The sequence below is a fragment of the Pantherophis guttatus genome, chromosome 13 (assembly GCF_059756535.1).
Source record: "Pantherophis guttatus breed Tessera chromosome 13, ASM5975653v1, whole genome shotgun sequence".
Lineage (NCBI taxonomy): Eukaryota > Metazoa > Chordata > Lepidosauria > Squamata > Colubridae > Pantherophis > Pantherophis guttatus.
In genome coordinates, this window is record NC_142075.1 from 19,329,135 (window position 1) to 19,355,125 (window position 25,991).

At 43.1% G+C, this 25,991-nt stretch overlaps 1 protein-coding gene across 1 annotated transcript; it reads right to left on the reverse strand.

The window, feature by feature from the left end:
- AP4E1 (adaptor related protein complex 4 subunit epsilon 1) lies at positions 1–25,139 on the reverse strand. Its single transcript, XM_087878238.1, has 21 exons — positions 24,663–25,139; positions 22,940–23,011; positions 21,563–21,686; positions 21,237–21,310; positions 19,090–19,211; positions 18,282–18,441; positions 16,831–16,997; positions 15,779–15,852; positions 15,046–15,168; positions 14,827–14,936; positions 14,141–14,284; positions 13,171–13,279; positions 12,942–13,060; positions 11,306–11,605; positions 9,903–10,017; positions 8,960–9,086; positions 7,387–7,648; positions 5,117–5,689; positions 4,825–5,009; positions 3,826–3,983; positions 1–2,311 (listed from the first exon to the last, which is right to left on the reverse strand). Exons 1-21 carry the CDS (start codon positions 25,002–25,004, stop codon positions 2,151–2,153), a joined length of 3,621 nt encoding a protein of 1,206 aa, XP_087734364.1. The 5' UTR covers positions 25,005–25,139; the 3' UTR covers positions 1–2,150.
- Positions 25,140–25,991: the final 852 nt, after the last annotated feature.

Below are 25,991 nucleotides of genomic sequence, written 5' to 3' on the forward strand. Positions count from 1 at the left end.
TTTGGTGCAGCAGAATAATTTATTACATTGCAATTATTTTAAGTTAGGTGGCAAAAAGAACAGTAAGAAACCACTTCTGCAGACAGTTTGAAAATAAAAAGGAAGTAGAGAGAGTACAATTAAGAAAAACCCAGTCAATCTCACCAAGATTTGTTCAGTTAAGATCCACATATTTGGCAGAGAAGGACAGTAAACATTTGGGGGGAAAACAGACAACAGGCTCTGCAGTGTACAGATGGATAAATCTTTGTATCGGGAAATGGGTAGGAAGGTTCTCAGCCTTCAAATATGCCTCAACTATAACTCCACAAGTTATAGTGGAGAATTCTGGGATGTGTAGTTGAACAAGACGTGGAAGGCCAGAAGCTTAAAACCTCATTTGATGACAATGGTTAAAAACTGCATAGACTTGAAATTATAGCTTTCCTAAACTGTTATAGGATAAATCCTATAATATACCATTAACAGTCATAGAGAAACAATATTTCCAATGTACTCATTCTTCCAACCCCTAAATTCCTGTTTTTAATCCATAAGGCATATATAGTAAACATGATCATACAACAGTCTCTGTAGATAATTTTAACACAGAGGTCTCCAACTTCGGCCATTTTAAGATTTGTGGACTTCAACATCCGGAATTCCCCACCCATGCTGGCTGGAGAATTCTTAAATTCACCAAGGTTGGAGACCTCCGATTTAATACATTTCTTTAGTGCATTTTAAAGAATTCCTTTACGACAACACTGAAAAATCAGGAGAAAAAAAAAACCTACCAAAATTCAATCCCTTTGTTAGTTAATCGCATTCTACTTTCTTAAAGTGAGAAGATTGAAAGAGTGGATGTTCAGAATTGCGTGCAGTTCACAAAGGATATTCTCTATTTTCTCTCCCGGCGCCTTGCAAACTACTTAGCAACACAGTCTTCTTCTATCCATTAACTACACCTACATACCCATATCCATCATTGTATGTTTTTCAGAACAAGCTACCTTACCGGGACTAAGAAATGGTAAGCAAAAGAAGTTAATGGCATCAGCTAAGAAAAAAAATAAATTATATACCTAGTGTTCCTCAACTTTTGCATCTTGGAAGATGTATGGACTTCAACTCCCAGAATTCCCCCGCTAGCAAAGTGTAATTAAAAGGCCACAAAATGATGGCATATAAATTAATCATAATTTTATATTACCGATCAGTCGCTCTCTCTCTCTCTCTCTCTCTCTCTCTCTCAGCCGAACCCACCTCACAAGGTTGTTCATGAGGAGAAAACAGAAGGAGGAAGGAGTATTAAATATGTTTGCCACCTTGAGTTATTTATTTAAAAAAAAAATCATGGGGTCCTTCCAAGGTCATTTTTTTTTTAAAAAAAGTAAGTATATTTATGTTTTCACATGGCCATAGATAGCGGGAAGATGAGGAAGGACAGCTCACCAAGCCAGAAGATCTGGAAGTTGACGTGAAAACTGTAGAAACTGTATTGCGATACCTAGAATCACACGGTCCATCTTGAGCTGTGTTGACAAAAAGGTACTTCCTTGATCACACCCACAAAAACGCGTCATCCTACTATATATTCATACCATAAAAATATTGAATACTGACTCCCCAATTCTGATGACTCTGATTGTTGAGGTACAATCAACGGTGACCGGTGCCAAGTCAAAAACTTTTCCACGGTGCCATGACCCAGACATGATGCATTGATGGGGCCATCATGGATAAACTTACAAACTGAAGATTATCCTTGCATCTTCGTGATCCGCAGGTTGTTTGTATAAGTGCTTGAGAAACCACCTCAAGAACTTCAGCAACATAAGCAGAAGGCAGTTCTCTGCACTAGGGAGCGTAATGACCGAGTAATTCAAGTAACTGATCCTACGAATAAATCCCATGAGTTATACAAATACATTAATAGAAAATATGAGCCTTGCATAACATGCCTCAATTCAGCTACCCGTACCTTACTGCCTTGTCAATGTCAGGCAAGCATCCTTGATGGGTTTTTCCCCCTCCCACTGGAAGGAGAGCCACACTGATGCCAAGATACATCTTTGCTCCATGGAGAACAGAAGTTGGGTTTGGTAAACTCCTACTCGCAACCACACCCTTTGTTCATACCAGTCCAAAAAAGGAGTCTGTGTGGTTTTTCAGGATTCTTCCATCACCTTCTGACATTGATAAAGTAAACAGTCTGGTAGAGCAGAGCAAGGCGATCTGAACCACAAGGCCAATGTCCCAGCATGGAGCCGGCAGTGGAGAAGACACGGGATTGACGGAAGCAGTCGACAAGCGGCTATTCCTTCATTTCCTAAAGAAGGCAGTTTGGAAAGTTCTTAATATCCGGGTTTCAGGCGCAAAGGATCAGGACCATACATGAAATTACAGTTCATCGCTTGAGATTTATCGCTTGGGCCTATACATTTTATGGATTTGGGGTTTTAAATTGGGTAGCCAGTGATTTAATTCTTTTTAATTGTCTTAACTTTTGCATTTGTATGCTTTTTAATTTTTGGCTGTTCACCGTCCTGAGTCCCTTCTGGGAGAAGGGCGGTATACAAATTAAAATAATAATAATAATAATAATAATAATAATAATAATAATAATAATAATAATAATAATAATAATAGTAGTAATAATAGTAATAGTAATAATAGTAATAATAGTAATAATAGTAATAATAGTAATAATAATATACAAGAATCTAATCCACTAAAAGTTCAATACTGCACTGGCGCTAGATAAGGGTTAACAGAATTCAAGAAGGGTTAGACTTAAAACCATTTGTGACCACATAACAACTCTAAGCTGATGATGTGCTTAACTCCGCCCGCCCCAGCTATGCTTGCTCTTCTCCTACACCAGGTCCTTTTATGGCACAATCACTGCAACGCATGTCCCAGATTGCCTACGATCCACAGTGGTGGGATTCAAATAATTTAACAACACGTTCTCTGCCCTAATGACCGGCTGGGTGGGCATGGCTATGGTGGGCGTGGCCAGGGGTGACAGGCAGCATTTGGCCTCCTGCACTCCCATGGGAGCTCCCCTCCCCCCGTGCCCCGTTTTGGGCCTAGTAGGCCTCCCTACACCCTCCTGAGGTGAAAACGGGCCTGGGAAGCCTCCCTGAAGCCTCCTGGGAAGCGAAAACGGGCCTAGGAAGCCTCCCTGCACTTACCTGGAAGCCAAAATGGGGCACGTGGGGACTCCTGAAGGGACGGGGACGGAAGAGACGGGGCCAGCCAGCAATTTAACTACTGATTCGCCGGAACTGGCTGAATCTCACCACTGCCTACGGGAATTTCCAATAACTTTCTGCCTCAAAGGTGTGGGTGGGTGGAAATTGTGTGATTTTTGTTGTTTTGTTTTTTGGATCCTAAGCTACAGTATGACGCTTTATGAATACTGCTATCTGAGGCTGGATTAAAATACTCATTTCCCAAAACACCCTTTTCTTTTCTCCAATGACTGAGGGGAAACAGCTGGATCTGATTCCTCTTCAACTGTCACTCCCTGAGGTTTCAATTTGGATGCAGAAAGAGACACACAATTATTGAGCATTTTCCCAACACTGAGAATTTGGGGGAAGTGGAAAATAACTACTGACTTCTTGTCTGTATCTCCATGTTCTTGAAACTCTGAAAGGGGGTCCAAATTTTTGAGAAAAACCCGAATGGTTTCTAATTACTTCAGAGGCGTAGCTTCACCTCAGCCAAGAGGCAAATCATTCCAATTTTGGAAAAATGTGGTTTAACCTACTGGCACTAACCCAGAACTTCAGGATCATATATGTCATGAATCTGAAACAATTTTAAGTTACATACCTATGATATCAACAATATGTAGCTTCAGCTTTTGCTGAAAGATGTCTAGCATCAAGGACAGAGTTCCTTGAGATGATGCCACCTTCAGATTTTGTCTGACTTCGTTTGAAATGGAGAGCCACAGTTTTCCGTATTCATCCGTGCTCATCTTCATTGGTCTACAAACAGGATTGTCGATAGAAATGAAGAAAAGGAAAAAAAAGTGTACAAAAAGGAAAAATTGCTCAATTAAATTTAATATTTAACATGGATGGTCATTTCAAAAAATCCTTTCTTAGTGAGCACCTAGAAGCCAAAACATGCCAAATTTCAAGTTTGTAGGCTTTACCGTTCTGGAGATTTCATGATGAGTGAGTGATATTTGGCTTTTATATATATATATATAGATATATATCGGTTTTTTGTTGTTGTTAGGGTTGAATGTATGTTTTTAATTTGTTTCATTTTGTTTGTTTTACTGCTTTATGTTTTATTTTCTATGATAAAACAATTTTTTTTTAAAAATGAAGAAAAGAAAAAATAAGTCTAAAGGAATGGGCAGCACCAACCATTTTACTTGATTTAATTCATCTACTATGCATTTTTAAAACTTTTCCTGAAAGATCACCTTCCCATCCATTGGTCATGGATGGAGATGCAGCCAAGACAGTCAAGCTAAGAAAGATTTCATGAAAAGCAGACGTTGGAGTAATCGTTCAAATGAGCTCAGATTGAAATCCCACCCCCCCCCCCACTACACTACAAATATACTTTGCTGTTGAAGTAGCAAAAATATATAAGCTTGTTGCTTACAAGTTGCATGTCTGATCTTGGTACGTCCCTGTTTATCTAACAATTTTGGAAGCATTCAGCGTTTTCCAATACTAAAAAACCTAGGAGAAGGAGGGAGAGGAGGAGGAGGAGGAGAAGCAGAGAAGGAAACCCAACTGTGGGAGAGAAGCTTACCAAATAATTAGTTTACATTTCATATGTACTAAGAAAATTATTTTATATAGTTACCTAATAAAATCCAACAGCTCTAAAGAGATAGAAAATCTGAGACAGACGTCCAATTCTAGCGGATAACTGATGCAACCGAATATTTTTCCTGAAGAGCAGGGCTTCTCCATCTCTACATACATCTGGAAGCTTTCTATATTTTTACTTTCTATCACAGCAAGTTGGCAGCCAAGATTTTCTACCATCTCCAATATAAAAGAAGGGGGGAGGGGAAAAACACGGGTTAAAGATGCTTTGTTGAATCAAGCCAGTACGATAGCAGAACAAGCCAGAAGGGTGCTAAAATGTTTACCTTAAAATGTTCAGAGTGTTGGAATTCCAGGCTCACATCTTTCAGAACGGAAGGGCTTTTATTGGCGAGAAATAAAAAAATCAGAAGATTGTCCTCTTCCCAGACCTTAGAAAAGTATACAAGCAGGGATTCGTTGCCGCAGAGTTCTGAAATGTCCGAATGAAGATGTTGGGCTGCTTCTTCTGGGAGACAAGGCGTGGGCGAACGTTGCTTCTGAACTAGAGTGGGAGAACTTGGGGAAGGATGAAAAATATCCACGTGATCATGGGTGAATAAAGAAGATGGTGAAAATTGATGATCCAAGGACTTTTCATTCAACCCACCTTCCGGCAACGAATGGGAACGATCGAGCATCGTCTTGGATTCAGGCATTTCAGGAGAATGTAGGGAAGCTTTCCTGAACTTGAGGTGTCCGTTGTTTACAAAAAGGTCCTTCTCTCCGGTTAACCCTTCCTGAAATAGGGAAGTGGTAGTAGGGGTGCTTTCCATAGGCGGGGAACTCTCATTAGGGAGGACTTCGTTCATTTTCGATTTCCGTGTAAACTTCTGAGCTGCGGGATCTGCTTTCCCCATCTTAGAAAGACGGGAAAGAAGCGGGACAGGAAAACAGGATTGAAATGAAAGCAGAAGTCTGAATGGGCCATCTCAGCCAAAGCAATAAAGGTTGGGAAAGGGAGGGGAGGGAAGGGAGGGAATCCTTAAAAAATGTACCATGCATAGAAGGTAAAGGTAAAGGTTCTCCTCGCACATATGTGCTAGTCATTCCTGACTCTAGGGGGCGGTGCTCATCTCTGTTTCAAAGCCGAAAAGCCAGCGCTGTCCAAAGACGTCTCCGTGGTCATGTGGCCAGCATGACTAAATGCCAAAGGTGCACGGAACGCTGTTACCTTCCCACCAAAGGTGGTCCCTATTTTTCTACTTGCATTACTACCAACCTGCCTTCCACTGAGGTCTTGTATACTGCATGAGTCAAAAAGAAGGCTGTGAAAATACCTACAGACCCCTCGCATCCTGGACATAAACTGTTTCAACTCCTACCCTCAAAACGACGCTATACAACACTGCACACCAGAACAACTAGACACAAGGACAGTTTTTCCCCCGAACGCCATCACTCTGCTAAACAAATAATTCCCTCAACACTGTCAAGCTAGTTACTAAGTCTGCATTACTATTAATCTTCTCATTGTTCCCACCACCCATCTCCTCCCACTTATGACTATAACCTTGTTGCTGGTATCGTTACGATCTATATTGACAGTTTCCTAATATGATTTGATTGCTTATTTGTACCCTATGACTATCATTAAGTGTTGTACCTTATGATTCCTGACGAATGTATCTTTTCTTTTATGTACACTGAGAGCATATAAACCTAAGACAAATTCCTTGTGTGTCCAATCACACTTGACCAATAAAGAATTCTATTCTATTCTATTCTATTCTATTCTATTCTATTCTATTCTATTCTATTCTATTCTATTCTATTCTATTATTCTATTTCTATTCTATTCTATTCTACTCTATTCTACTCTACCCTACCCTGCCCTACCCTACCCTACCTCACCCTACCCTACTCCTTTTTTTTACGTGCTTTCGAACTGCTAGGTTGGCAGAAGCTGGGAGTAGGGATTCGAACCGCTGAACTGCCGACCTTTCGATCGACAAGCTCAGCGTCTTAGCCACTGAGCCATCACGTTCCTGGTACCATGCATATTGAGCTTCAATTTAGAGCCAGTTTGGTCTAGGGGTTAAGGCGCTGGGCTAGAAAGCGAGAGACTGTGAGTTCAAGTCCTGCCTTAGCCATGAAAGCCAGCTGGGTGACTTTGAAGTAATCACCAGGAGACTGTGAGTTCTACTTAGGCATGAAACCGGCTGGATGATTTTTGGGCCAATCACCAGGAGACTTGAGAGTTCTAGTCCCACTTTAGCCATGGAAGCCAGCTGGGTGACTTTGAGCCAGTCCTTCTCTCTCAGTCCAGGATTGTTGTTGTGGGGAAAATAGAAGTAGGAAGGAGTGTTAGGCATGTTCATCGCCTTGAGTTATTTATAAAAGCAATAGAGGAAGAGAAGAGAAGAGAAGAGAAGAGAAGAGAAGAGAAGAGAAGAGAAGAGAAAGGAGGGAGGGAGGGAGGGAGGGAGGGAGGGAGGGAGGGAGGAAAGAAAGAAGGAAGGAAGGAAGGAAGGAAGGAAGGAAGGAAGGAAGGAAGGAAGGAAGGAAGGAAGGAAGGAAGGAAGGAAGGAAGGAAAACGCAATTTAGCTATCTTACCAGATTAGTGCTATTTTGTGATCCTAGCCCGACAAAGAGTGCGGAAGCCAGCTGCTGCTTTTCTTTCGTCCCTTCTGCGTGATCCATCATTTCTTCCTTAGGCTGCAATGGGAAAGTGCTAGCCACCGTCTCTACTGATGGGCCGCCCTGAAGAGCAGCCTCTGTGGTTTTCTCTTCTTTTTCTTCTTGGTTTTTCTTCTGGGGAAGGTAACCTTCTTTGCTCCACAATTTCTTCACGCCTTCAAGCTTCAGACTGTTGTTCCTAAAGAGGGGATAATGGTTAGAATCATGCACAAAGATGGAAAGCAGAGAAAATCCCTTTGGAAGGGGAAGTAATTTAAAAAATCTTAGATTGTGCAGAAATGAACAGATTAACTTTTGATGATTAAAGAGAGAGAGGATATGGACTATTATAAGATATGGGGGAAATTTTATGATTGGTTAAAAAAGAGATATAAAGATTGTGATAATTAAATAAGGAGAATGTTATATTAAATGTATTGTAATTTGGGGGAAATATCGCAACAGAGAAATGGAAACTATCAAGGAGAAATGAAGATAGGAGGAGTAATAAAAAGAAGAAATAGTCACGGAAGAAACACCGAGAAGACACACAGAAGGATTGATGTATTATGTTTGTTTGTTTAAAAAAATAAAAATAACTTTTATTAAAAGAAAAAAAAAAGAATCATAGAATCCTAGGGCTGTGGAAGGGGGCTTGGAGATCTTTTGGTCCAACAAGAAAACCTCCAATATTTTTATATTGTGGTGACCAAAATTGGATGCAGCATTCAAAGTATGTCCTGCTTGAGCAGAGGTTGGACTAGAAGACTTCTGAGGTCCCTTCCAGCTCTGTTATTCTGTTCTCTTCTGTTCAACTCCCTGCCCAAGGCAGGAGATCTTATACCATATTCCAGACAAAGGCTGTCCAATCTTATCTTGAAAACCTCCAGTGATGGAGAACTCCCAAGTCCAGGAAGCAAGCTGTCCTACTGATTAATCACTCTCACTGTTCCCCCAAAGTTCCTATAGCTTCCATTCAGGGGTGAAATCTATTTACCTTCCCTACCGCTTCGGAAGTGCACGCGCGCGTCATCATCACGTCCAATTTTAGACCCTCTGTGCATGCGCAGAGGGTCAAAAACAGGTTACTTCCTGATTAAAACCAGGAAGTAACGACGTCCAGGCGGAGCCTCACGCCACCGCCGCTACCGGTTCACCAAACCACGCACCACCGCCGCTACCAGTTCGCCAGAACCTAAGCGAACCAGTAGCATTTCACCCCTGCTTCCATTCCCTCCACCATTTCAACCCTATAAGCAAGAACTGAGTCTAGTATAGATGTCCTTCTAGTGGTCTCTTCCACCTTTTGTATGGCAAAGTTGTCCGCAAGGCACATCAAGAACCTGTCGGATCTCCCACTCGCTTCAGAATTTTAACATTACTGATAACATTGCATTTTCCTTTGCCCTGACTTTGACAGAAGTTACTGTTTTGATGGCCAAACAGTTGTGTGGCAAGATATGGATGGCTGTGTTTTAGAAGTTCTTGCTGAAGAGACACGCATACTTACTCTTTCTGTCCTGTCTCAACACTATTATCCGAGCCCAGAGAAATTCCGGTTGGAGACTGTCTGCCGGCCATTCTTGATACAGGGAAGCTCTGAGAAAGGGATTCTCCGTACGGTTCAAAATTCAAAGCTGCCAAGAGAAATGACAATCATCCATGTCTGTCAAGCCAGAACATAATATCTACTGCAAAACCTTGGAAAAAATATTCAGTTAATAGCAATAGCACTTAGATTTATATACTGCTTCACAGTGCAGCCCTCTCTAAGCAGTTTTACTGAGTCAGCCTCTTGCCCCCAACAATCGGAGTCCTCATTTTACCCACCTTGGAAGGATGGAAGGCTGAATCTGCTGCCTGCAATTTGGCAGTTCGAATCTCACCAGGCTCAAGGTTGACTCAGCCTTCCATCCTTCCAAGGTGGGTAAAACGAGGACCCAGATTATTGGGGGCAAGAGGCTGACTCTGTAAACCATTTAGAGAGGGCTGTAAAAGCATTGTGTGTCAGCACTCCAGTGCTGACATAAGGAGAAGAAGATGATGCTTGACTTTTCACCTACTTATTTTCCCTGCAGATAATATCCCCTAGGAGATGGGTTGGGAGGGGGGACATTCCTGTGAGTTGAAGTAGTAGAGATGGGGAGAGTGACTTGGAAGATGGCCAATGAGACGCTGAGAATTGGGGAACGGAAAGGGAAGGGTTTGGGGTCAGAGGGTCAGTGTCGGCTACGATGAAGTCAGGGACAGATCGTTGTACTCAATAAATGAAAGATCTCATCAAAGATTATTTGTTTGGAAATGCAATTTATTTGAGATGATATCGTAACCTGACATTGTGAAGCGGTATATAAGTCTAAGTGCTATTGCTGTTAATTGTTCTCACTGTTAGAAAGCAATTAGGAATTAGTGAGGAAGTAATACACGATCTTCATTTCTTAGAAAGCAATCACCTTTTTCCTGGGACAATTTCTCTTCCTGTCGTTGGTGATGAGGTTTGTATGGCAATGCACCCCGGTTCAGTCCTTCGGCCACAAAGCCGTCTAAGAAAGACAAGGAAGCGTCGACCTATACAGAATCAGACGTGAGTCGAAGATTATTATTCGGTTAGATGTTTTGAAAGGAAGCCTAATTCTAGATTTTTTTTTCTTTCTTCTCCAGCAGACTGGCAGACATGCCAGATCCCACTGCTCATTCACAACATGCAGCTTGGGCAGCATCAAGGTACAACGAGGTCCTTGCAAGAAGCTAATTGGAATCAGATGTCCTCAACAAGAACTGGACTAAGTGCATCAGCCTGGACATTAGGTTTTATTATGATGGAAAACAATAATAACAATAATGTCCAGGACAGTCTGTATTGTTCCAAGTAAAATGGCTCGCCGGGATCTTTTACTTACTGAGCAAATTTTAAAAACCCAGCCCCTCCCTTATGACCACAATTAAGAAGTCTTTACGACCACAATGAAGCCCAAAATTGATGTTGTTAAGTGAGACATTTGTTAAGGGAATTTTACATGCCCCGTGTTTACAACTTTTCTTGCCTTGGTTGTTAAGTGAATCGGGCTTCCTCATTGACTTTGCTTGTCAGGTCGCAAAAGGGGATCACGTGACCTTGGGGCATAGCAACGGTCGTAAACATGAACCCGTTGCCAAGCTTCTGAATTTTGATCACATGGGGATGGCTGGAAAACTTGTAACGATGAAAAACAGGTCAAAAGACACTTGTTTCACTGCCGTTGTAACTTTGAATGGTCACTAGACAAACTGTTGTATGTCGAGGACTAACTGTATTATTAACCTTTCAACACAGTCAGACAATACTGCCAGGACTATTAGCTCTGTCTTTATTGTAAGGTTACAATAACAGACCTCTGCAAGTTTGAAAGGACATCTCTCCCCCCTTCTTGTATTTAAGTCAAAGAAACTAGGTGGGGTCCCTTCTGAGACTCTGCCACAGCCCAATTCCTGTCGTAGACTCTGTTTCCTTTTATCCAACCGCTGCCTGGTCTTCGGTTTTTCCTCCTGCCCCCAAGGTCATTCTCACCAGTAGTGGGATTCAAAGATTTTTTACTACCGGTTCTGTGGACGTGGCTTGGTGGGCGTGGCAGGGGAAGGATACTGTAAAAATCTCCATTCCCATCCCACTCCAGGGGAAGGTTACTGCAAAATCCCCATTCCCTCCCGATCAGCTGGGACTCGGGAGGCAGAGAATAGATGGGGGCGGGACCAGTCAGAGGTGGTATTTACCGGTTCTCCGAACTACTCAAAATTTCTGCTACCGGTTCTCTAGAACTGGTCAGAACCTGCTGAAACCCACCTCTGATTCTCACGTGCCATTGTAACAAGGACTCACCACAATGTTCTTACAGCTCGCATCAAGTGGAAACAATCTCTTCATCAACTCCTTATTTTCATAAAGGCATTTTAATTCAAACGCCTGCTGCCTCATGCTGGTATCCAAAGATGCGCTGAATTCCAAGAGAAATTTCTCCACCGTCTTGGAACCGGTTGTACGTGAAGCTGTTTTAGAAATTGCAGCCATGAGCCAAACCTTGGTTTCACAAGTGGCGTTGCTTTTAAGGATCCGATACAAGCTTGCTAAAACAACTTCAGGGTCCACGTTTTGCAGGAGGTAACTGTACTCCCCCAATACCTGCCAGGAGAAAATTAGAACATCAGGGTTAGTCAATAGTTGTTGTGGCTCCGTTACCTCAGCCTGTGTCATCGGCAGAAGAGGACTCCGAGAGTGAAGGAGAGGAGTTGGCAAGGCCTCCCTCTCCAGGACCCTCCTCTCTGGCAATGCCTTCGGTGTCCGCCGAAGGGGAAGAGATAGGGCCGGGGCCAAGCACGTCCACGCAGCCACAGGTGGACAGTGATGAGGGTAATGAGTCTTGGCTGGATCCTTGGCAGCGTCGCAGAGATAAGCGCGCGCAACAGAAGAAAAGGCATGCCAGAGATTAGGCTGAGTCACTGGACCACACCCCACAGGGTATAAAAGGGGGTGAGGTGGCCAATCAGACTCTGTGACGGACAAAACTAACTACTATCGAGTCACATTGCGTCTTTGGAAACAACATTATCGGCCTTGGATTTATTTTACGAACTGGACAAGTCTTGACTGTGGGTATTTTGTTTATTGAGTAAAAGTTCTTGGCAAGCAGCTACTGGGTTGCTGCCAAGCGTCTTATCGGAAGAATTGGTTGTCTGCCAGTTTATTTAACCCCCGGCTGTCTGTTTGTGTGTGTGTGTGTGTGGGACGGGGACAGAACAATAGTGGAAAGTCATTTTTACAGCACAGCGTTCTAATCATCATCTTTTTAATGACCCCATAATCCCTTGCGGGGTGGAGTCTGGGCAACTGAATGGAGCTGAGTGTTTACTGGCCGGATGCCCTTCCTGTCACCAATGCGGAACTATATTCAGCAGATATATTCTCAGTGGTGGGTTGCAACCGGTACACAGCAGTTTGGGCGAACAGGTAACGCCGACGATCATCTGGTAGTGAACTGGTTGCACCCGACGTTCAGATTGGCCCACCCACCCGGGCTCCTTTTTTACCTTTATCTTCTCAGCTGATTAGCGCGGCAGAGTGGATTGCCGTGCGAATCAGCTGTGCTCTCCCCAGTAGAAACGCAGAAGTGGAAAGTTATGGCAAACTGCGCGCATGCGCACGAAGCACATGATCAGCGAACCAGTAGTAAAACCGGGAGGAACCCACCCTGTATATTCTCAACATGCCCAGAGAGAGAAATATCTGCCTCTACCTAGGATCAAACTCACAGCCTCCTGATTATGAGGCGAGAGCCCAACCTCTAGGCCACCGCACCACTCCTAGCACAGCGTTCGAATAAGATTGTAAATTGTAATTTGGAACTTCTCTAGTTTAAGAAACTGCTGACAAAATTCATTTTCTATTACGTGAAATAGAAATATTCGGCCAAGAATATTTTTCTTTAAAAAAATAAACATAGCTAATCTTTTTTTCTTACCCAACTCATCACTTGAATAAATTTCTGCGGATAAACTGCATTTTTGTCCTCTAATAACGACAGGTAAGATTGGACGGCGTGAAACCGCAGCTGAATGTCTTCCTTCTCGTCTTCAAAGCCTAAGAAAAACGGGTTTTTTAAAAAAAAATTAAATTTTTTTTTTTTTAATTTTTAATTATTACTTTTTAATAACAGGGTTGGATTTATTCTCACCCTACGGTTTGCTCACCTTCAGCAAGAAGTCGCAAGAAACCGTTCAGTATGTCAGGATGCATTTTATCTCCTCCTACCGAAAACACGGCATTCATAGTCCGAATGAACCATTCGTTGTTTGGCGCATATGTGCCAGGGACATTAAGGAAAGGACACAATAGATCCATCCAGGTAGCATTAAGTGTTCACAACAACGATTTATTATTACAGTCTTAGACCAGAACAAATAAAAGCACTCAGTAAACCGTGTTTCCCCAAAAATAAGACTGTCTTATATTTTTTTGAACCCTGAAATAAGCGCTTGGCCTTATTTTCGGGGAGGTCTTATTATTTTGGGGCACATGGAGCAAGACAGGGCTCCTCTTGCCATCTTACCTGATTTCCAGCTCTGTCTCCCTAACCCTAACCAGAGGAAATGGCGGGGACCAGCTGCACATGTGATTAAATATTTTCGGGGAGGGCTTATTTTAGCGCATGCGCTCAACAGCCTGATTGGTCTTATTATTAGGGGATTTTCTTATTTTAGGGGAAACAGGGTATATAAACTTAAAACTTCTAGTATAAAATAATAAATAACAACTAAAATCTATAATAAAATCTAGTGTCAATTATATATTTATTTATTAGTTCTATTTATATGCCGCCCTTCTCCAGAGACTCAGGGCAGCTTACAATGCGTTAAGCAATAGCCTTCATACTTTTGTATGTAGCTGCTTAGTAGGGCTTTCGGCCCCCTTTAAGTGGTGTTCTTTTTTATACAAAGTCAGCTTATTGCCCCCACAATCCGGGTCCTCATTTTACCTACCTCGAAAGGATGGAAGGCTGAGTCAACCTTGAGCCTGGTGAGATTTGAACTTGCAGTAATTGCAGGCAGCTGGCAGCTAAGTGCTAATTTAACAGCACTTTAGTCCACTGCGCCACCAGGCTCCTACGGTCTGACTATCAGGAGCACCTGATAGGAGCAGGCACACGCAGCAAGCAAAAGGATATTTTTCAGCTAATTCTGCTATTTTCCCAGCAATGTTGATGATGGTATATTCCTCTTTGCTCTGATTTATGTAGTCAAGCATCTTCTGTACAATGACGGTGACATTTTGTTCATTGGTTATTCGATACAGAAGTTCCAAGGTCTGAAGGAGAAAGCAAGAGTGGGTGAATTTGACTCAAAGTGAAACAGAGGGAAAGGTGGATAAAAAAATAATAATAAGCTGCGATCACTTTAAGGACCAGTTAGTGCAGGAGTCAGCAACCTGAGGCTCTGGAGTCGCATGTGGCTCTTTCACCCCTCTGCTGCGGCTCCGTCACTCAAAATATGCGTCACAACCACCAATGTGCAACACCCGCTGGCACGCAATTTATTGAGCTTTTCAACCCCCGATAGGCCAACCATGGATAAATCCAAGAAAAGAAAAGTTTCAGAAGAAAACAGAACATTTAATTGAACTACATATGCTAGTTTTGTGGCCGCTCAAGAAATAGTCAAGCACGGGTAGGGTTTTGTGGCTCCCGGTGTTTTCTTTTCTGTAGGAAACAGGTCCAAATGGCTCTTTTGAGTGTTTAAGGTTGCAGAACCCCGAGTTAGTGGAATAATCAAAGAAATGCAATTATTTATTGATTACATTGCTAACAGTGCATAACTCCCTAACAATAATCATAACTTGATTTTTATTACCTCTCTTTTAATAATGGGATCAGGATGTTCCAGACACTCAATTATTGTCATTTGGTGTTGCAGAGCAAGGTTGGGATCTTGCTGGATGACATACGTTAAAGCTTTTAATCCTAAAGGGGGAAAAAAACTAGAAAGTTGGAAAAAATGAAACTGTAGGCATTCGGCATTTATTCCGCTCGGTTGAAGGAAAAAAACAAAAAACAAAACGAGAGAACTTACCCAAATATTTCAAATTAATTTTAGGGGACAAGACAAATTTCCCAATACATTTGGCGGCCTTCTCAAGCAGATCAGGTTTGGGGTGAATGGCGTAAATGGTGTGGACGCATTCAAACAGGATTGCTGCAGAAAAGGCAAAGAGAACATGGGAGATCTGATCAGTGGTGAAATTCAAATTTTTTTTACTACCGGTTCTGTGGGTGTGGCTTGGTGGGCGTGGCTTGGTGGGCATGGTGTGGCTTGGTGGGCATGGCTTGGTGGGCGTGGCAGGGGAAGGATACTGCGAAATCTTCATTCCCTTCCCACTCCGGGGGAAGGATACTGCAAAATCCTCATTCCCACCCCACTCCTGGGGGAAGAATACTGCAAAAACTCCATTCTCTCCCCAGTCCTGGAGGAAGGATATTGCAAAATCTCCATTCCCTCCCCACTCCGGGGGAAGGATACTGCAAAATCCCCATTCCCTTCTCACTCCGGGTGAAGAATACTGCAAAATCCCCATTCCCTTCCCACTCCTGGGGGAAGGATACTGCAAAAACTCCATTCCCTCCCCACTCCTGGGGGAAGCATACTGCAAAATCCCCATTCCCTCCCCACTCCTGGAGGAAGGATACTGCAAAATCCCCAAGCCACGCCCACCAAGCCACACCATGCCCACCAAGCCACACCCACAGAACCAGTAGTAAAAAAAATTGAATTTCACCACTGCATTAAACAACCTTAATTCACCTACCGTAAGTAATGTTGTGATTGATTTCTGCTCTCCGTAAAGATTCATCTAAAACGTCGTACATTAATTCACTGGTCCTGACAAAGGAGAAGGAAAATGTTCAGTATCACTTTTTTTTAAAAAAAAAAAAGAAAGGAAGAATCTTTGTTATTCCACAGCTCTTTATCAGACTTAAACGGAATGATTTAACAGTAAAACGGTTGCTTTCGTGGTGTGGAGACAATAACTTGGTCCTTAACACCAATAAGACCAAGGAGTGGACTCTAGAAGGAATAGATCAGACATCCAGCCCTGGCTTATTAATGGAGACCGAGTGGAGCAAGTGGCCAGTTTTAAGTTTCTGGGTGTTATCCTAAAAAAGGACCTGACCTGGGACGCTCACACTGCAGCCCTGGTCAAAAGGGCCCAGCAGAGATTATACTACCTGAGACTTCTCAGGAAACAATAACTGAATGAGAAACTGCTGGTGACCTTTTACCGCTGCACCCTAGAGAGTATTTTCATTTACTGCACCTGTGTATGGTTTGTACAGTGGCGGATAGGACAGCGCTCCAGAGGGTCAACGTCATTGCCCAGAGGATCATGAGTTGCCCTCTCCCCTCCTTGGAAGAGCTTTATAACTCCCGCTGCCTTAAGAAAGTTCAAAACATTCTTAAAGATCCATCTCATCCTGGGCATCTTTTTTTTTTTTTTTTGAACTATTACCATCTGGCAGACGGTACAGGATAATAAAAACAAGGACAAATAGGCTGAAAAACAGCTTCTATCCCAGGGCAATAACCATATTGAATTCTACGGTATAGTGCAATATCGGGTTTTCAATTTCAATTATATAGAATGTAAAGGACGTATGTTTGTGTTTTTATTTTTATGGTTATAATGTACACTGAAGACGGCGTTTAATTTCGTTGTACCCTGTGCAATGACAATAAACTATAAACAATTCAAAACTCTGAACAATTATTTAGCGCGCACAGTATTCGTATCTGCCAACCGTATTGCAAATAACACATTTTCTCTCCCGCTTTCCATATCTTAAGTTGTGAGAATTTTACCTTGGGTCATCTTTTCCGAGTAGCCGCAATATTCTTAAAAGCTGGATTTGCAACCAAGGCGCTGGAGTGTTGTGATAGTTATAATCCACGGGGAGTTTCCCCCCAACCACCTGCTTCAGAATTGTTACAAAGCTGCTTGTCAAATCCTTATATTCCGAGGAATCTTCCTAGACAAAAAATACAAGGCACACAATTAAGACTGAATTGACAAGTCAAGAATTAATGGTATTTCATCGCCATTTGCCTTGCAGTTCATTAGCGTGTGAAAGCTAATGTTTTAACATTTTTTTCAGACCTGAAGGAAACTGATAGTTAAACACAGAACATGGAACAATCCACACTGTGATCAGCAAGTACGAAATCTGCTTAAAATGATACATATCTCTAAGGCTATGTCTAGTTTAATGAAAAGAAGGACTAGGGGAGACATGATAGCAGTGTTCCAGTATCTCAGGGGCTTCCACAAAGAAGAGGGAGTCAAGCTATCCTCCAAAGCACCTGAGGGTAGGACAAGAAGCAATGGGTGGAAACTAATCAAGGAGAGAAGCAACTTGGAACTAAGCAGGAATTTCCTGATAGTTAGAACAATTAATCAGTGGAACAACTTGCCTCCAGAAGTTGTAAATGCTCCAACACTGGAAGTTTTTAAGAAGATGTTGGATAACCATTTGTCTAAAGTGGTGTAGGTTTTCCTGCCTAAGCAGGGAGTAGGACTAGATGACCTCCAAGGTCCCTTCCAACTAAGGGGGTCTACATCAGTGGTACGGAGTCTACATTGCCCTTAAATGTCATCTAGACATTTTTTAAAAGAAGCGAATGCCATTTTTAAAAAGGATTGAAATTTCACAGAGCTGTCAAACCTTGCAAGAATTCAGCAATATTACTCAATATTTAATTAGATATTAATTAGATATCTCTTGCCCACCGTATCTTAATTTTATTTTGGCGGAACATGTTCCATTGCATCAAGCTCCTTTTTCATTAAAGAGAACACTGGACCTTATAATACTAGTTGACACCGAGATATAATATCAGTAAGTGGACAAAGCAATTACTGAGACCGTAGAGTTATGAGAAGGAACTATAAAAAACATTGAATTAGCAGTGCGAAAAAGGATTCGACACTCCGAGCTAAATGCCCAAATCCCTACGATCTGTTATTAAAAATAATGAAAAGAAAAAGGAAAAGCTACTAAAAGCGTTACAGATAAATATTATTTTCCAACTTTCCTTTGTTGTTCTCTGACTCACATTCAGTATTTATAGGCGCGTAAAATATGTTTTGATTTCAATCTTCAGTCAGTTCCCTTTCCCCTTAAAAACCATACTCTAAATATTTATATTTTCCTCGTTGAATCGTTTCTAGTACGGATGGGAGCCGTTCTTGTTTACATTCTGCCATGGAATATGCGCTGTTAACATTAACACCCTAAGGTGCTTAAGAATCCCACCTTCACCATCTGCAGATAGATGTGCAAGGAAGCTGCCATCACACCCACATCTCTATCACAAAGCGCCCTCCGGAATTTGTCATGAATGTGCTGGACTTGATTAGGAGCAATTAAGTAGAACTTGTAGAGTGCCTGGACGGCTTTTCTCCGAATAATTTCCCTAAAAAAAAAAAAAGAATCAGATTGAGTTGAGATGAGCTCTTACATCCAGGTTGACCCTGAGCTCTGCGTTTACAGAAGCTTCCTAAGATCTCACAAGCTTCACACATACTGTCAGCTGCCACCCTATGCTGGCTTGTGCTTCACTGCGGTGACAGATTTCCATGAACTGGGGGCGTGGGTGGGTAGGGAAATGAAGGGGAGATTGTGGGGAAACTAAAGTAAATGCTGTATCTCCTCAAGACGCTACCTCAAGGTCACCCAACTGGGAGAAAAAAGGGACTAGATTGCACTTGAACTTACCATTAGGAAAACATATTGCCTGAATTGGATTGGTTACAATGGAGGGAGCAATGACAGTTAAGGGAGGGAAGAGTAGAACTTGGGGATTTTGGCACGCGATTGTCAGTTCTGGCTTTGCACTACTGCAATACGCTCGATTTCTAATCAACTAAACCAGAGATCTTCAAACTTGGCAGCTTTAAGACTTGTGGACTTCAACTCCCAGAATTCTCTAGCCAGCATACCATAGCTAGCTGGAGAATTCTGGGAGTTGAAGTCCACAAGTCTTAAAGCTGCCAAATTTGAAGACCTCTGAACTAGACCTTTCTCACCGTTGGGAGAAATGGAGCCAAGCTGTGGCACGTACTTTGAATGCTGGAGTTTGTCTTCTATGAGTGGAAGGACAGCAGGAATCATTTCTTGGGGGAAAAGCTGGCTGGCTGCTGTGAGGGCCATGCAGACCTCCATGAGATTCGTACTCTGTAAATCCTGCCACAAAGAGTAAAAGAAATATATTAAATGGGTTAACTACAGGTAGTCCTTGACTTACCACCACCACCGAGTCTGAAAATTTCTGTGGCTAAGACATGCGCTAAGTGAGTTTTGCCCCATTGTACGACCTTTCTTGCTGCCTGCGAGCCCCCAGTAATTGGGGGGGGTCTTCTTTTCAGTTCTATCCTCCAGGCAACTTGCTGAGCAACCCACCCGTCCATATCTCCTGTCCTTTCCTTCTCCATTTTCCACCGAGCCGTGGTGGTGCAGTGGTTAGATTGCAGTACTGCAGGCTCCTTCTGCTGCCTGCCGGCTGCCTGCAATTTGGCAGTTTGAATCTCACCAGGCTCAAGGTTGACTCAGCCTTCCATCCTTCCGAGGTCGGTAAAATGAGGACCCAGATTGTTGGGGGCAATTATGCTGACTCTGTAAACTGCTTAAAGAGGGCTAAGTCTAAGTGCTATTGCTATTGCTATTTTCACATCTCTGTTCTATCCCCGTCCTCACTCAGACAAATGCAATATCCAACACACCTGCCAATAATGTATTGTATAAACAGACCAGAATTCCTGGCAGACGAGAGTTCTGGCAGCTACTTGTAAAACGCCTGTCAAATCCAATTAGCACTCCCAAAAAGCAGGAGAGGCCTTATCTGCAGTCCGTTTCCAGAACGACAAATTATCCACAAGACTTTAGTCCAAAATATATCTGAGCCGAAGTGCAGGATTCACGATGTGACTCTTTAGAGTTTAAACGTTTGTCCGTCACAAAGCCTGCCGAGCAATCACGCCCCCTTTTATCCCTTGTGGGGCGTGGCTCAAGTGACTCAGCTCAATCCATGGTCCTCCCATGCCTCTTCCTTTGCTGCGCACGCTTCTCCCTCCGACGCTGCCTGGGATCAAGCCAGGATTCATCAGTATCACTCTCTATCAATGGGTGCTCCAAAATGCCTTCCTCCTGGCACATCCCAGGCTGTTCCTCCTGGCCTTCGGATGGAACCTGAGGCATTGCCAGAGAGGAAGGTCCTGGAGAGGGAGGCCTTGTCAGTTCCTCCCCCTCACCTTCTGAGTCCTCTTCCTCCATGAGGACAGACTCGGGAGTCTGAGTCACAACACATCTCCCTCCACCCTTCCCTCATTTCTCTTGTGCTTTATTTTCCCCCACAAATGCACAACATCGTGCATCACTCAAGTCATCCACTAAACCTCTCTACACTTTCTCTGGCTGGATAAATGTCAACCACCAGACATGAAGCAGAAAGATAAACAGACATTATCTTGTTATGATAGCGGTACGGCCAGTTTATATGGGCGAAACAATCTAAACTAACTTATGTTTACAAGAAAGCAGTGTAGTGATCAAAGAAAGTTTATATTCAAGCCATACTGTTGTTGCCTTCTTGTAAGTAAAAAAAAAAAAATAGCTTTCAGTAGATCCCGCTACCAATGAAAGGGCAGACTTTAAAGGTATTAAGCACAATTTTTCTGCACAGATGTGTCTCTTGACAAGCTCTCGTTGCTATGATTCACACAAATCATTAACTCGTAGTTAGGTAGAAAGGAACCTCGGCAGATTTATTTATTTATTGCTTTATTGGTTCAATTTATATGCCGCCCTTCTCCGGAGACTCAGGGCAGCTTACAATGCGTTAAGCAATAGCCTTCATACTTTTGTATATACCTGCTAAGTAGGGCTTTCGCCCCCCTCCCAGCGGTGTTCTTTTTTATACAAAGTCAGCTTATTGCCCCCACAATCCGGGTCCTCATTTTACCTACCTCGGAAGGATGGAAGGCTGAGTCCAACTTGAGCCTGGTGAGATTTGAACTTGCAGTAATTGCAGGCAGCTGGTGTTACTTAACAGCGCTTTAGTCTGCTGCGCCACCAAGGCTCTTAAAATATTCTTTCTTTCTCCTCTATAGGCAAGCATTTAACAAGCATTCTGCTTTCCCTTAAGCCTAGTTGACCATGTCAGCTCAAAAAAAAAATCATGGTTTAAATAAAGCATGCTCTGCGAAACCATACCTTCACCACCGTGTTCACCAGCAGAACCAGCAACTCATGATTTTCATGCAGAAATAAAGAAATTGCCAAATAACCTAAGAAAAAGGGGGGGAAATGTTCTGCATTAGGACACCAAATACTTTCCACCTCTCTCTGTTCTACAAGTTCAGATCAACTTATAGCAAGAATGTCATACGTCTCTCCACGAGGCTCACCGACTGAATACTCTAAAGGTTTGGTAGATAGTGGGCCAAAAGCAATTTTTTGCCAACATAAAGAATATACAAGGTGTTGTGATTTATGGATTTGAAGATTTAAGAAATACATTAATTCATGAAAATACCTACCAACTCTTTTCTCAAAAAGATTCCCTTGCTGTGCCAGCTTAATGGCATGGATGTATCCAAAAGAGGCCTCGTAGCCCAGCATCTCGCAATAGATCATCCTCACCATACATTCCTTCATCAATTTCTGAAGAGCAGAAAATGTTATGAAATGTCTTTTAAAAACAATAGGGTATTGCTGCCTTTATTAGTTAATTTATGTCCCACCTCAATCAAATCTTTATTACAGTCATAAATCAGCATAAGGAGAGTGGGATATAAACAATAATTGTTTAAAAGCTAAATGATATCAAAACAAAAGTTATACAAGGTTAAAAAGCATAGAAATACATACATACGTATCAGTGGTGGGTTTCAATTTTTTTTACTACCGGTTCTGTGGGTGGGGCTTGGTGGGCATGGCAGGGAAAGGATACTGTAAAATGTCCATTCCCACCCCACTCCAGGGAAAGGTTACTGCACAATCCCCATTTCCTCCCGATCAGCTGGGACTTGGGAGGCAGAGAATAGATGGAGGCGGGGCCAGTCAGAATTTTTACTACCGGTTCTCCGAACTACTCAAAATTTCCGCTACCGGTTCTCCAGAATTGGTCAGAACCTGCTGAAACCCACCTCTGATACATATATACGTGTGTGTATGTAGATAGATAGATAGATTGGAAAAAGTTAAAATCTCGGGTGTTTTCCCGCGTCATTATAAGTTTGTTAGTTAAAATGTTTTAAATCCTGGCTAAGATCCCAGCTCAGAGTCCTCTAAATTCCCAAACAAAAACCCTTTGTAAGGTCTTTCAAAAAAGACAGTTGGTAATAGGGAGCCAGAGAAAACTGGACCGTTAACACGCATTCAGGCTGCAGCTAGGATAATGAAGCATGACCCACAGCTTCTAAACTGATAATAAAGGCCCGAAGATGACAAGGTAGGGAGCTTGTCGAAACGTTGCCTAACCTTTAAAGTGTTGGTTAGGATTTCAGCCAGAGTTTTTGAAAGACCTTACAAAGGGTTTTTGTTTGGGAATTTAAAGGATTCTGAGCTGGGATCTTAGCCAGGATTTTAAACATTTTAACTAACAAACTTATAATGACGCGGGAAAACACCCGAGATTTTAACTTTTTACATACACATACCCGCGAAAACTTAAGAAGATAGATAGATAGCTATAGAGAGAGAGATTGATTGTATAGATACATATATATTGTTTGTGTATGTGTGCGTATAAGAGTCTAAAAAGAATGTAAAGGCTAAAATGGAAATGGCATTAAATGGAAAAAAATGAGTATGATCTAGTACTTGTAAAACTTACAGCAGCTTTACAACTATCAGCACTGGCCAGAGGAGACAGGACAATAGATTTTACATTTTATTTTGTCTTTAAGACCTACCAGATTTGTAGTTGGTGCGGAAACAGTGGCTTTTAAATTATTTAATTCCTGGTGGATAAGTTTTTCTTCTTCCTAGCAGTGTATAAAATCGAAAAATGGAAATAAGCTAAAAACTATTTCTATAACAGCACTTCGTGACTGACATTATTTTCACTCGGCAAATTTCGTGGCCTTAAAAAAGTAATTAGGAAAAAAGACTGAATGACCATAACTCACACACAAACCCCACTTTAATTCAGGGTGGGAGGATGGGGAAATGGGGAAAACAAGATGGAACAGATACAAGTACTCCCTCTACAGTAATCATCGTTCCTATTACCCACCTCCTCCCACTTACGACTGCATGACTGTAACTTTGTAGCTTGTATCAATATCAATATACGATTTATATTGATATTGCTTTCTGATTGCTTATTTTGCTTATTGCTGATTGCTTACCCTATGACTAGGGAACTGCCGACCTTTGTGATCGACAAGCTCAGTGTCTTAGCCACTGAGTCACCGTGTCCCTGTATTTTTTTATTCCTATTCCTATTATTAGTTGTATTATTAATCCTATTAGTAGTCCTATTTCTTCTTCCTCTTCCTCTTAATGATAAAGTGTTGTACCTTATGATTCTTGATGAGTGTATCTTTTCTTTTATGTACACTGAGAGCGTATGCACCAAGACAAATTCCTTGTGCGTCCAATCACACTTGGCCAATAAAGAATTCTATTCTTTCTATTCTTTCTATTCTATTCTATTCTATTCTATTTTTATTCTAAAGGTTCCCCTCACATATATGCGCTAGTCGTTCAGCACTGTCTGAAGACGTCTCCGTGGTCATGTGGTCGGCATGACTCAATGCTGACAACGCACGGAACGCTGTTACCTTCCCACCAAAGGTGGTCCCTATTTTTCTACTTGCATTTTTTACCTGCTTTCGAACTGCTAGGTTGGCAGAAGCTGGGACAAGTAACGGGAGCTCACCCTGTTACGCAGCACTAGGGATTCGAACCGCTGAACTGCCGACCTTTTGATCAACAAGCTCAGCGTCTTAGCCACTGAGCCACTGCATCCCTGTATTTTTTTTTATTCTGTTTCTCTTTCTTTCCTCCTCCTCCTCCTCCTCCTCCTCCTCCTCCTCCTCCTTCTCCTCCTCCTCCTCCTCCTCCTCCTCCTCCTCCTTTTTTTTTTCCTTGCTCTTGTTCTGGTCCTCCTCTTCTCTCTTTCCCCCTCCCATTTTTTGGGGGAATAGGTCTTCTTCTTCTTCGTCGTCTCCTCCTCCTCCTCCTCCTCTCCTTCTCCTTCCTCCCCTCTCTTCTTCTTCTCCTCTCCTTATTCTATTCTATTCTATTCTATTCTATTCTATTCTATTCTATTCTATTCTATTCTATTCTAATGCCTTGCTTCCCTGGCTAGACAGGAAGGAGAGGAAGAACTCTGCACATGCCCAGAGAACTCTCGGGCACACCACTGAGCCCGGGGGGGGGGGGGCGCCTCCTTGCAAAAGGAGAGAGGCGGGGAAGGGGGGAGACTAAAGGGTGGGGGGGAAAGGACAGCGTTTCTTTCCCCCCCCACCACCCCCACCCCCGGCGTGCACGCGCCTCGCTTCCCGATCGGGGGCGCGCGCGCATGCCCCCCCCTTTTCTCTCTCTCTCTGTCTCTCTGTCTCTCGCAGCGTCCTTCCTTCCTTCCTTCCTTCCCCCAAGCCGGCGCTCGCGGGCGCCCGGCGGCCTTACATGCTTGGAAGCGAGCGCGGTGATGCTGCGGATCAGGCCGCCCAGGCGGGAGGCGGAGGCGCTCCGTCCGGGCCGAGTGGGGCCTCCTCCGCCGCCCAGCCCCGCCGCCGCCGCCTCGTGCTGGTGCTGCTGCTGCCCCAGCCAGCCGGGCAAGGCGCTGAGCAGCGTCCGCTCCACCACGTCGCTCATGCCCGGATTGCAGCCGCCGCATCCCGGAAGAGCAGGCCCGACGCTGGCCTCGGCCCCCCGGCCGCCGCCCCGGCGCTCATTTCCGGGCCGGGCCTTGCCGCGTTCCGCCTCCCGCGGCTCTCTTCTCTCTTCTCTCTGCCCGCCGAGGCGCATGGGAGGGGGAGTCCCTCCCGCAGCAGAAGGGACGGGGATGGGGGTTTGGGGGTGGGGGGTGGCCCAGGCAGGAGGCTCTTAAGGCAGGCAGGAAGGTAGGAGAGGGGCAGGGGTGTGGGGGGGACTACAAATCCCATCGTCCTTCTCCCGTTGTCTGCTAGGAGCCTCTTCTTTCCTTCCTTCCTTCCTTTCTTTCTCTCTGTCCCTTTTTCCTTCCTTTCTGTTTCCTTCCTTCCTTCTTTTTCTTTTCCTTCCTTCTTCCTTCCTCTCTTTTTCCATTCCTTCTTTCATCCCTTTTCTTTCTTTCTTTCTCTTTCTTTCCTTCCTCCCCTCCGCTCCCCCTTCCTTCCTTCCTTTCTCTCTGTCCCTTTTTCCTTCCTTTCTGTTTCCTTCCTTCCTTCTTCTTTTTCTTTTCCCTCCTTCCTTCTTCCTTCCTCTCTTTTTCCATTCCTTCTTTCATCCCTTTTCTTTCCTTCCTTCCTTTCTCTTTCTTTCCTTCCTTCCCTCCGCTCCCCCTTCCTTCCTTTCTCTCTGTCCCTTTTTCCTTCCTTTCTGTTTCCTTCCTTCCTTCCTTCTTTTTCTTTTCTTTTCCTTCTTTCTTTCTTCCTCTCTTTTTCCATTCCTTCTTTCATCCCCTTCCTTCCTTTCTCTTTCTTTCCTTCCTCTTTTTCTTTTCCTTCCTTCCTTCCTCTTTCCTTCCTCCTTCCACTAATGGCTGTATGACTGTAACTTTGTTGCTTGTATCCTTACTCCTAGTATGATTTGATTGCTTATTTGTACCCTATGACTATCATTAAGTGTTGGACCTTATGATTCTTGATGAATGTATACTGCTCAAAAAAATAAAGGGAACACAAGCAGAAGACATCCGAGATCTGAATGAATGAAATAGCCTTATTAAATACTTTGTTCGTTACATACAGTAGTTTATACACTGCTCAAACAACTAAAGGGAACACAAAACTACTGTATGTAACGAACAAAGTA

What these genes read in the sequence shown, in the direction of transcription:
- AP4E1 (XM_087878238.1), bottom strand. Translation starts at nt 25,004, where the DNA reads ATGCGCCTCGGCGGGCAGAGAGAAGAGAGAAGAGAGCCGCGGGAGGCG. An exon ending in TGGTGAACACGGTGGTGAAG is followed by an intron (nt 19,212 to 21,236) that starts GTATGGTTTCGC and finishes TCTTTGTGGCAG; the next exon opens with GATTTACAGAGTACGAATCT. An exon ending in AACACTCTGAACATTTTAAG is followed by an intron (nt 5,010 to 5,116) that starts GTAAACATTTTA and finishes TTTATATTGGAG; the next exon opens with ATGGTAGAAAATCTTGGCTG.